The sequence below is a fragment of the Pseudonaja textilis genome, chromosome 1, assembly GCF_049901715.1.
Source record: "Pseudonaja textilis isolate UNSWEBS1 chromosome 1, rPseTex1.2, whole genome shotgun sequence".
Lineage (NCBI taxonomy): Eukaryota > Metazoa > Chordata > Lepidosauria > Squamata > Elapidae > Pseudonaja > Pseudonaja textilis.
In genome coordinates, this window is record NC_141990.1 from 249,421,307 (window position 1) to 249,434,269 (window position 12,963).

Consider the following 12,963-nt stretch of genomic DNA (forward strand, 5'->3'; position numbering starts at 1 on the left):
CCAGCTGGTTGGACTAGATATCTCATTCACTTTCTCCTTCCTCCCTTTCTCTTTCTTTCTTTCTTTCTTTCTTTCTTTCTTTCTTTCTTTCTTTCTTTCTTTCTTTCTTTCTTTCTTTCTTTCTTTCTTTCTTTCCTTCCTTCCTTCCTTCCTTCCTTCCTTCCTTCCTTCCTTTCTTTTCTTTTCTTTTCTTTTCTTTTCAGTCCACCTCCCCCTTTATGCTACAAACTCATCCTCAGGGCTCCCCACCCCTATAAACAGCAGTATTTGGAATAACGGTTTGCATAACCCACCAAAGAAGATAGTAACAGTAAAATTCAAAATTGTAACAATTAATTGCACATTTATTCAAAATCCAATTTAAAAATCTTTTAAGTTAATGTTAATTCAACAAAATTGTTGAACATGATCCAGTGATACCAGGTTTTCAAAGTCTGATAGTCATTTATCAAGAACCTTAGCAACTAGTAACTTGGTAAACTCAGTAAAATGTAAGAATTTACTGAACACTGAAGCAGTTACTAATGTGATGGATGGGCTTGATGAAGTGATACCAGTTTCCTAATGTCTGGTTTTAGCAGGAGTCTTAAATCACCACGTTCAGTAATCTGGAGTCTATTTCTTTGCTTGGAGAGAAGTTGGATGGCCACACTGAAACCACGTTCCACCAAATATGATGTTGGAAATGCAACAAGGAGCTTCTTAACTACTGTCCATAGTGCAGGATAATGATCAGAAATTTCCTTCTGTAACCACAACTCTTGGTACAATTTCTTAAACTTTGGCTTCAGCTCAATGTCATTTTTCAGTTCTATTAGTTGTTCCTCCACTACCCCATCTTCCTCAGTATCTAAAAATGGATTTATCCCACAATCTGTGATTTCCATCAAAAGAAGATCCTGATACCACTCAGACATATCTTTAAGCAGAATGTCCAAATGGTCACAAAAAACATGCAGATCATCATCTTGTATCCCACCTTTCTTTTCTGGCTCAGACAAGCTTAGAAATTGGTATAGCTCACGATGGCCTATATTGCGCTTGAATAGAGCTAACTTTGAAATAAATGTAGAGATGACAGATTGGGCCTTAATAAGATGGACTTCATTTCCTTGTTACTGCAAATTCACTTCACTTAACTTTGTAAACAGTTCTGATAAATAAGCAATAAATATCTTTGAGTTCATTACTGAGCAAAGCATTCTTGCCTTCAAAAAACTCCACAACAGTGTCAAAAGTATTGTAAAAGTGACTCAAACAGTTGCCTTTTGATAGCCAACAAACTTCTGTATGAAGCATCAAACAATCAAAATCTTCATCATTCTCAACACAGAGCTCTCACAATAGTCGATCATTGAGAGCATGTACTTTAATTTTGTTCACTGCAGTAATGACAGTGTGTAATGACTTGTTCAAGCGATCACTGAGGTTTTTTGCAACCAGATGCTGGCGATGAATGACACAGTGAATGGTGAAGACATTTGGCACTGCTTTTTTCAAGTAAGCAATACACCCATGGTAGCGACCAGTCATTGATGGTGCTCCATCAGTTGCACAAGCAAGTATGTTGGTTAGTGGAATTTCCTTGTCTTTGAAGAACTGCTCAAGAACATGAAATATTGACTCCCCTTTAGTATCTGTATTTAGTTGCCTCACAAATAACAACTCTTGAGTCAAACTTTCATCTTTAATAAAGAGCTCATAAGCAAGAAGCAAAGATTCGTTGCCTGGCAAAATTGATTCATCCAGCTGTAATGCAAAGTCTGTTGTCCGTAGTATGCTGCATAATACATCTTCCACAGTCTCAGCCATTTCATCTATGTGTCTTTGAACTGAATTGTTGCTGAGAGGAATTGTCTTAATTATATCATGTGGTGACTTATGCAAAACAGTACTCAGAACCTTACTAATGGCTAGTAGGTCGAGTTCTTCATCAATAGTATGTGGCTTTCCAGACTTAGCAATCAGCAATGAAATGTTATATAATGCACACAAACTGTCAGTGTTTTGTTGGGAAGCATTAGAAAATATGTGAGACAGTGTTGGGCGCTTTTGAAATTTGTCACGAAGTGATTGAAAAAAAGTTAGATTCTTGTCTGCCTTGTCAGGATGTGGCTTCTTCAAATGTTCATTCAGTCTGGAAGGCTTCATTGCCTCATTAGAAAATACTTTCCCACATATTAGGCACTGTGGCAGCTGCTGGTTTGATGATGCTGGTATAAATCCATACTTCAGATACTCCACACTGTATTGTCTACATTTCTTCTTTGATTTTTCTGCTTCTGCTATTTCTGCTCTGAAAATCAGAATATTTACAATATGTGTGTGTTCACATCTGGTTTGAAAAGAGTTACAGTTGCAGGGCAGGGGGAAGTTTAGTAGCAACCTGCTTTTTAAAACCAAATACAAGTGGTCCTTGCTTAATAGCTGGTTGCTTGGCAAGTGTCCTAATATTTATGACTGACCTCCCCAGAGCTACTTGACCTGCTTTGAAGTTTTGACAGACATGCACACACACACACACACACACACACACACTCCCTTCTAACCCTGCTGGAGCAGGTCATTGGACTAGAATCGCCAAAGCATCTCTGATTAGATTCTAGTAGTGAATAGAATCTAATCAGAGATGCTTTGCTGATTTTTGTTCATTTGTTTTATGTCCGAGCAGAGCGGTGCACCAAATCAATGGGGTGAGCCTGAGAGAAGGAAAGAGAGAGAGAGAAAAGAGAGAAGGAAGAAAAAAGGGAAAGAAAGAAAAAGGGACAAATAAGGAGTGGGGGATGGAGGAAGGGAGGGAGAGAGAGAGACAGAGACAGACAGAGGCAGAGACAGAGAGACCTGATGCATCAGATTGAAATGAGGTCTAGTTTAGAGGCCCTATCCCACACTGAAACATCTTTGCCAGCATCTTTGCCAGCACATTGAAACATCTTTGGCTTCTATTAATTAAAGGTTTCGTAGACAAAACATGGTCAAGACTACCAGGAAGCTCTCACATTTTGCTGAGGCTTAAACAGGATCCATTGGACCAGATCTTCACCCTAACAAATTACTTTCCCCCAATGTATTACAGTGCCAATTCTGAAGAAGGTAAAACCAAAATATACTGGTAAATTACACACAACAAACACACACACTCCCTTCTAACCCTGCTGGAGCAGGTGATTGGACTAGCATAGATATCTCATTATATTTCTCTTCCCTCCCTCCCTCCTTCTTTATTTCTTTTTCTTTCTATCCCTTCCTTCCATCCCCCACTTTCTTTGTCTGTCCCATTTTCTCTTTCTTTTCTTCCTCTCTCTCTCTTGCCTTCTCTCAGGTTCACCCCATTGACTGCTGCACGCTCCGGTGCAAGGGGCTTAATGGGATGAGCCTGTGGGGCCTGCATTGAAAACAGCTGCAGCGGGACATTTGAAAAGGAGAGCAAAGCCACTCTGGCTTTCGTTCCCTTTTCAAACATCCCACCACCACTGCATTCAAGGCAGGCATGTCAGGAAAGCGGAGGAAAGCCAGAAGGCACGTCGGAAAGGCGGAGGAAAGCCAGAGTGGCTTTACTCCCCTTTTCAAACATGCCGCCACCATTGCATTTGAGGCGAGGCCCCACAGGCTCACCCAATTGATTGCTGCATACTCCAATGCAAGGGGCTCAATGGGATGATCTGCAGGGCCTCATCTCAAACACGGCAGTGGTGGGACATTTGGAAAGGAGAGCAAAGCCGCTCTGGCTTTCCTCCATTCCCGCCACCACTGCGTTTAGATCAGACAGTGGTAGGCAGGCGGGGTGGGCTGGCTGGCTGGCTGGCTGGTGCTGGTAGCGATGGTGGGCAGGAAAATGGGAAACGAGCGCACATGCACTATATAAGGAGTGACTGGGCGGGGCGGGCGGGAAATGCTGTCAGCAATTGTTGTGCATGCACACAATGTCACACATGCACAATAAGGACTGACTGCAGAAAATGGAGGAGCGGGCAGAGGGGGCCAGGCCATCTAGGGTCCCCTTTTGCCGGTTCTTCAACCTACTGGAACGGTAACAACCAGTTCTTGTGAACTGGTAAAATTTCACCCCTGAATTGTGCCCTGTGAGGGGCCCGCCTCCAGCGCTCCCCTGCCACCTCTTAGCACACCCCTGCCAGCCCCTTGCCTCTTACTGCCCCCCCCAAGGCATCTCACTGCCCCCTAGAGGCGGTACTGCCCACTTTGGGAACCACTTAAACAACACAATGTAACTCCAAGTCAATCAAATTTCTGTGAAATCAAACTGTCCACTTAGGTAGCAACACTGATTGACAATCAATTTCACATGTTGTTGCGCAAATGGAATAGACAACAGGTGGAAAGCATAGGCAGTTAGCAAGACATCCCCAATAAAGGAGTGGTTCTGCAGGTGGTGACCACAGACCACTTCTCAGTTCCTATGCTTTCTGGCTGAATGGTTTGGTCACTTTTGAATGCTGGCGGTGCTTTCACTCTAGTGGTAGCATGATACGGAGTCTACAACCCACACAAATGGCTCAGGTAGTGCAGCTCATTCAGAATGGCACATCAATTCGAGCTGTGGCAAGGTTTGCTGTGTCTTTCAGCATAGTGTCCAGAGCATGGAGGCACTACCAGGAGACAGGCCAGTACATCAGGAGATGTGGAGGAGGCCGGAGGAGGGTAACAACCCAGCACCAGGACCGCTACATCCGCCTTTGTGCAAGGAGGGACAGGAGGAGCACTGCCAGAGCCCTGCAAAATGACCTCCAGCGGGCCACAAATGTGCATGTGGCTGCTCAAATGGTGAAGAAACAGACTCCATGAGGGTAGTATGAGGGCCCAACGTCCACAGGTGGGGGTTGTGCTTACAGCCAAACACTGTGCAGGACATTTGGCATTTGCCAGAGAACACCAACATTGGCAAATTTGCCACTGGCTCCCTGTGCTCTTCACAGATGAAAGCAGGTTCACACTGAGCACATGTGACAGACATGACAGGGTCTGGAGATGCTGTGGAGGATGTTCTGCCTGCAACATCCTCCAGCATGACCGGTTTGGCAGTGGGTCAGTAATGGTGTGGAGTGGCATTTCTTTAGGGGGGCCACACAGCCCTCCATGTGCTCGCCAGAGGTAGCCAGACTGCCATTAGGTACCGAGATGAGATCCTCAGACCCCTTATGAGATCATATGCTGGTGCGATTGGCCCTGGGTTCCTCCCAATGCAAGACAATGCTAGACCTCATGTGGCTGGAATGTGTCAGCAGTTCCTGCAAGATGAAGGCATTGATGCTATGGACTGGCCCACCCGTTCCCCAGACCTGAATCCAATTGAGCACATCTGGGACATCATGTCTCGCTCCATCCACCAATGCCACAGACTGTTCAGGAGTTGGGGGATGCTTTAGTCCAGGTGTGGGAGGAGATCCCTCAGGAGACCATCCGCCACCTCTTCAGGAGCATGCCCAGGCATTGTAGGGCACTTGGAGGCCACACACCTCATTTTGACTTGTTTTAAGGACATTACATCAAAGTTGGAACAGCCTGTAGTGGTTTTTTCCACTTTAATTTTGAGTGTAACTCCAAATCCAGACCTCCATGGGTTGCTAAATTTGATTGCCATTGATAATTTTTGTGTGATTTTGTTGTCAGCACATTCAACTATGTAATGAACAAAGTATTTAATAAGAATATTTTATTCATTCAGATCTAGGATGTCTTATTGTTGTGTTCTCTTTATTTTTTTGAGCAGTGTACATAAAATAAAGTAAATAAAATTCAGGTTCTCATGCAGATCACATGCTGTGAATTTAACAGTCAAGATATTACTGTCATATCACAAATGCTTTGTCCAGTACAAAGTTCTAAGTAACCCTACTATATCTAAAATGTTTTGAGGAAAACTGTGTAAGAATCATGAAAAATGCTACAAGGTTTTCACGTCTCATTTGCCACTGAATTTGTAGGCTTTTTTGGAAGCTTCTGCTTCTGGAAGTGCTGATATGATTTTTCAAGTGTTAAAAAAATGAATTAGATTAGTGAGATCTATTCTCAGGTGGATCCATGCATCACTAAAAAGTATCCCTACTTGGCAGGCAGTCAAATGCAAAGTAGTATCTTTCTAGCCCACAGACATTCATTTATGAGCTGCATTGTTTAGGCTGATTTCTATCATATTCAAAGCAGAATGCATTATTGTAATAAATACACATGGAAATGCATATTTGATTAGCAGTTTTCAAGAAGCACCATACAATATATTCATGTGTACAATGCAGCTTAATATTGTTGTTGGATAAAATAATTGCACAATGAGGGAAAACCTTATTTATTTTTCTCAAGGATGATCAGAAAGAGTGCTGATGTGCCTGATATCTGTGCTGATAGATTTGCGAGAATTTATCTCTCTGTGTGTTTTATGCATCCTTTCCTACTCACAAGTATGGCATTTTTGAATGAAGAAGCTGGGTTAAAAGATTAGGGTTTTCTTTTTTTCATATACTGTGATACAAATGTGGAGTGGGACAGTATGAGTTTACTCTAGGGAAAAGGAACAGTGAGGAACAGTTACTCAATACATATAAAAAGTGAGAATATATACTATGAATGCAAATAATGGTTTCTACCCTTCATCTTCCCTTCAAACCATCAGTTTCAAGTAGGCCCTGATTCAAATAAACATGCTTGTCCTGCTCCTGTTGTTAGACTTTTTCTTGTCCTGTAATTTTAACATACATGCAAATGAGGAAATGTGTGATTAAGATGATCAAATGAAAGTGGAAAAAATTGAGTCTTCAGAAATATCTCCTTCTAAAAACTCTCTTTTTCAAGGAAGAAAAGAATAAAACTACTTAGAATGTTTCAAGTTGATTGCTTATGTGCCACCAGATTTGTGTCAATTCTTAGTGACTATATAGATTTTCTCCGAGGCAATCTGATCCTAACAATTGCCATTGTAACTGAATTTATCTTGCCAATACTCTTCTTTTTCCTTCTACCTTTTCCAGCATTAGAACCTTCTCCAGAGAGATAGATCTTCGTGTAATGTGTGCAAAGTATAATAATTTGAATCTGTTTATTTGTACCATGTGAGAACTTTGGACTGGTTTTGTTCAATGATCCATTTGTTTGTTTTCTTGACTATTCATTATATTTTCAGGAATCTTCTCCAATGTTCAAAAACATCAATACTCTACTCTACTTCTTCAAAGTTCAACTTTTGTTTCTATACAGTGTTTTAGTGAAATCTATTGTTTACACTTTTCTAATCTTTGTAGATAAAGATACAACCTAGCAGCTAACTATCTTTTTTTCAAACCTTTCCTGGCCACCTATGCTTTCATGGCAGCATATTTCTTGATGGTTGCTCCTGTCAATTGTAAGGCTGGTTTCTGTATCTTCCTTACTGTCAGCACTCCAGAAAAATTCGACTCCAGCAGATAACTCGGAACCAGACATGTTCTCAAAGCTGGCACTTATATTTGTATTTAAGTCTCCATTTTTCACTGTGTTTTTTTTTTTTTAGCTCTCTGGATAGCATCATCAACATAGCACAGATTATTGATGTTTCCTCTTCTAATTTTAAAACTTCACTCATCTTCTTTCAATGTGGCTTTTCTTAATATATATATTCATCATGTAGGCTGAAAAATTTAGGAGAGGACAGAACCTTTGCCAACTTTGGAGCTATTCTTTTTTTGCCATGTTGAGTCTGTATTGTGGCTTTCTAACTTGTACCGTAAATAAGTTTCACAGAGGATTAGAAGATGTTCAGGGTTTCCCATTCTTCTAAGTACAGTAGTCTGACATGATAAGCATAACTGAAGGTTTTTCTATAAACAGTTAATGTCTTTTCCATGTAGGGTCCTAATCTGTATTGAATGATGATAAATATTATTTTGCTACCAGATGAAATTAATAATATTGTATGATGATTCTCATACTCTGTAAATCCCCATTTGGGATATTAGAATGTGATTGAACTCTTCCAATCAGTTGGTCACTTGTCGTTCTGCAGATATACTGGCATGGCTTAGTTAGAACTATGTTAGCTTAGTTAGAACTTAGTTATAACTTTTACTGATTTTTCTATTTTCTTCTATAGTTCTATAGTTCCATGAATTCCTTCGACTTGGAAATAACCAAAGTGCTGATCTAACCTCATCTTCTAGAGCTTCTTGTAACAGAAAATAAAATACCTTTTTCTAAAGAACTGTCTTTGTTCAAGAAAGAAAGAAGAAAAAAATATTGTTACTGAAAAGGTTCCATGTTTTAGAATGCAGAAAAGAGCACAGGAACAGGTAATGAACTGGATGTGAGGGAGAGCACTATAATCTTGTCTAGAACATACAAAGTGGGAAGAGAAAAACTGGAAGAGCTGATATTTCATTGAAGAATCGTAATGGTATTTTCAACAATTTCAAATTTATATATGGTAATTCTTTACAAAACAGGATAATAGATTGAATGTTTTTGGACCAATTAATCCTGCTCACATAATTCTACCTCAAAGCTTGTTGATGTGGGAATAATATGAAGGAAATAACCCTATAAACACTTTGAGCTCCTGGAGAAAAGTAAGATATAAATCTAAAGAGTAAATAAATAGAGTGACTCCTTAAAAGTTCAATTTTCACATTAAATGTGGATAATGAGAAGATTTTTTTCCCTACTTCTGGGGTTTTTAGACTTAGGAGATAGATCCAAAGTGAACAGAGGAAGTAAAGGATAATTTGCATTTTATAGATATACAACCACCAGCCTTGACAAGCTAAAGCTGGTGATGTGGAAAATAGTAGTTCCTGGGCTAGAGAGAATCATTATCTAATTATATTTCGGCTACCTAAAGTCATCAAGGAAACCATCAAAATACCTGTTAACTTAGAAAAGCACAAAGAAATGGGAATTTAAATTCTGGAGCTGTAATATTCACAGACAGGATTTAGGATATGGTTTCCTAAGCAGCCACCTGCAAATTCCTCTGTTATGAATGAAAAGAACCTCTTTTTCACCAGTTTTCAAGAAAACTGCTGAAAGGAGTTATGATAGACTCCACATAACATATTGGAGAATAAATTTCTTCTAAATTGGAAATAGTTCAGCTGTTTAAATTCTTGTAATTTTATCCCTTTCATCTCAATTAATCTTGTTAAAGAAGGCTCATAAGAACCTATTTTCAATTAGAAGCAGGTACTGAAATGTTGACAGAACCATAAATATACGAAAGCTCTAAATTCTTCAGTGAACATTTAGGCAATTAAGGCTTTGTTGAGATTTCTGCCATGTCAAGACAAGGAATGTTTAAGGGCAAGTATCTGGAGAGATATGACTAACTGATAATATGATGCTTGATATAGTCCTTCTATTGTTAACATAACCTCTGTATCAAAATTATCTGATGTGGACTGCAAAAATATGGATAGCAGAAAAAACTGTGGGGTTTTGTGTATATCTTGACTAGCATTTAGTGGACCATCGAGAACTAACAGTCCTATTTAATAGAGTTTTGCATCACTGGGTATCTACATTGGGGATTTCCATCCCTTCTTGTTGCCAGTCAGAATTTCATCCAATTGGCCAAAGGGAAAAGTATGAACAATGGCAGCCAGCCAATACTCGATCCCCAGACTCATTCTTTTTGCAGTAAGGAAAAAAAAAGCTACAGAAGGGAAACAAAGCTTCCTGCAATACAGCTGTGGTTGATGGGTTATGGCAACAAGAATGAATAGCATTTTACATTTCTTAGGATAGGGGTGTCAAACTGGAGGCATGGGCCATGCTGATTCCAGTGTCATGCCCCTGGTGTAGACTGACTCTGAGGGAGAGGAGGAACAGCTGACAGGGAGTGGAAGTGTGGCTCCAGAGGTTGTGGAGGAGGCCAGGGAAGGGCAGAGGCCAGCTGAGCAGTCAGAGGAGGACCCAGGCCCATCCCCTATCCATCCTAGGGCATGCAGGGAGGAGAGGATAAGGGAGGGACATGGTCTCCTCAGGAGGAGAGGGCCTTGATCCTCTTCATGGGCTACAGGTGTGAGAACTGAAGAAGAGTTTGGACTTGCATACTGGCAAACGCTGGAAACAAAGCGTGGTTTATTTTGGTTTGAAGTTATCTTGGTTGGAGTCCTTCCAACAGACCCTTGTGATCTCCTTGAATTTGGTAAATACTTCTCCTGTTCCTTTGTGGAAATTTCATCATTGTAGTTTGTTTGGTTTTTTATTTTACCTTTATCTACTCATTAATTTCGGACTATATTGCTTTCTTTTGAAGACTATGTTTGAGTGCATTTTATCTCCAACTGAGTATTATTGAACAGTGGGGCCAAGTTGGAGGCATTAAAGGACTTTATTTACATTTTGGATTTTCTTATGTTTGTGTTACACTCTGGGTCACCACACCCAGCCCCGTGAATGGGAAAAATGTTGCAAAATGTCACATATTGGCAACGCGATGTGTTGAGTTTTACACCCGTGTCTTATGAAGTTGAAGGCAGGACAAAGGAACACTTTACCATCAGTGGAAACTGCCTGTTCTGCAGCCTCAATGGAAACACTGCAAGAGAGTATTTCCTGTAAAGTGGGAGGTGATTGTTGACTAGGCTTCTCAACTGCTCAGCCTCAGAGATCTTACAATATCATGGAGATATGTGGGTGACACCAATTTCAGATTGTAAAAACTCTATATGTGGAGGAAACCTAACTCAGTTACCATATAGAACACAGATCTGGAGAAATCTATTTTGATGGTCTCTGCATGTGGTCTGTTACACTCTACTCAGTCCTGATGGGGAGCCTTTATAAAGAGTTAAAGAGAAGCAGTCATAGCATTTTTGTTTGCAGATATGTTGCTGGATGAATTAACTTGAAGGGAAATAAGTCAGCAGGAAGGAAATTCAATAATGACAATGCTAGCTATCAGAAATGAAAGAAATATTGAGGACGGATGGAAATAACAAAAGTAGATATATAGGGATATCCTACTTGAAGTTACTGAATTTCTTTAGTCCAGAAAAGAAATGTTGAGTTGAACCCAATATTTCATGCCATAAATGTTTAAATTATAGAAGGAGATTTATTGAATTTTAAAGATGTTCATATTAGATTTAAGGAAATAATTAATTTCAACCTACATACCAGTGGCTGATAAATCTATAGTTCTATACACAGTCAATCAACTCATCTCACAACTCTTGTGAAGTTTTCTATGGTATTTGAAATTCATACATATTTACAATTAAATGGAACTATATATTATTTAGAAGTGATATTAAGAAGTCCTATGCTCATCTTTGTCATAAAGCCCAGTAAGAAAATAACATCATTAAATTGCTGGTTCTGTTTATGTCCAAAGTTTTGATGCAGATGTCCTAGTTCCACAGAATCTCTGGTAACCTGAGACTTTTCATATACCCTTGGTTTTTAAATTACAAACAGAAATTTGATGTGAGAACAGCTTTCTGTGATTTCATTAAAATATTTTCACTTATCAGAAAACTTGTATGAGAAAACAAAGTATCTCCTTTACTGAAGCTAAGCCTTAATCAAACTCTGAAATTAATTACAATAATTTCAGATGGAGATTTGGTTACAGATATTACAGTCTGACTCATCCAGCAGCAGAGTTTTATACATGCATAATCAAAAGTAATTTATGTTAAATTCAATGGGATTGATTCCTGAGTGAGTGGATGAAGAATTGCAATTTAAGTTAACAGTCTGAGCTGCTAGTACATGCTTCGATATGTAATCATGTCAATGATTGTGAAAACAATGTTACAGTTCTCTCCAATAGGGAAAATGATTTATTTGTTGTTTACTTATTTATTTTTTCAATCTGTATCTTGCTTTCCCAAATCCATATAATCTAACTGTGCTAAGTAGCTTTTTTAGAACATAGAAAAATGTTAATAGCACAGCATATCCAAACACACAAGGCTTTTTCATAAACCTGAACAGTGGACTGGAGCTGAGTGTAGGAAAAAGAAGCCACTGAAACAGTTGGATTGCTTTATGACATATTTTGGCTGGAAAACAAGCTCAAGCTTCAAACTAGAGTGGTCAGAAAGGGAATGTGCGAGTTACATACTCCTTGCAAGGAAGTATTTTAAACTCTTCTTTAATCTCTTGGGGGAAAGCTATTCATGATGCAGTGGCACTGGGAATAATGAAGACTGCTTTCTTGTTGTGCTATACTCCATGATCAGTGATCCTTTCAGTAGTAAATTGCTGACACTGTTCTGAAGGGACGGGATTATTATCAGTTTATATTTCACCCTGCTGAAATATTACGTAAAATCCTCTATAATTGGGTAGTATAGGGGTTATTTATGTTTTCTCCTTCAGATGACATATTTAGGGGTATAAAAAGAGTTGCACTGAGTACTGTTTCATTAGGAGCACTCAAAAATCTTACCAACTACCAATGCTTAATCTTTCTTTGATACATCAGAGAATTGGTGGAAAGGCTGTTCAATAAAATGTCATATTATTTATTATTCCTGCATATTTATTAAGAATCTATTATGTATCTTTCTCTCTGCTTGGAAAATATTAATTTCTGCATGTCAATCTGTATTTTTAAAAAACCAAAGGAGAAAAAGTAGTAAAATAAAATGTTAGCAAGCTTACATACCTGCCATCTCCAACCTGATCCCGGAAAGATGAAGCTGCTTTAGGGAGTTGTAAACAGGACATATCTATGTGCAGCAGTGCACATCTCTAGCAGCTAATGTTTCTGTCATTCCATCATTCTGTCCCTTGACAGAACACCAGTTTAATGAAATTAGAAAGTAAAAAGATCATTCTACAGTCTGTGGACATTACAAATCCATAATGTCTTCAAGAAGAACTCAACTACAATCTGCAATAAACCAATTCTACATTATCTTATTTAAAGCCAGTTTTTTTATTGTTTCATTCCCTTGAGAATACATAAACCACATGTCCTTTGAAAGTGGAAATTATGTTACACTTTCCTTACACATTATGTTACAC

The 12,963-nt window shown here is 39.2% G+C and overlaps 1 protein-coding gene across 1 annotated transcript; it reads right to left on the bottom strand.

Annotated features, from left to right (window-relative positions):
* Positions 1-521: 521 nt before the first annotated feature.
* On the bottom strand, positions 522-12,663 carry LOC113438361 (SCAN domain-containing protein 3-like). The gene is made up of 3 exons (XM_087929656.1): positions 12,602-12,663; positions 1,369-2,296; positions 522-1,055 (listed from the first exon to the last, which is right to left on the bottom strand). The coding sequence occupies exons 1-3, from the start codon at positions 12,661-12,663 to the stop codon at positions 522-524; spliced, it is 1,524 nt and encodes a 507-aa protein (XP_087785782.1).
* Between the last annotated feature and the right edge of the window lie 300 nt (positions 12,664-12,963).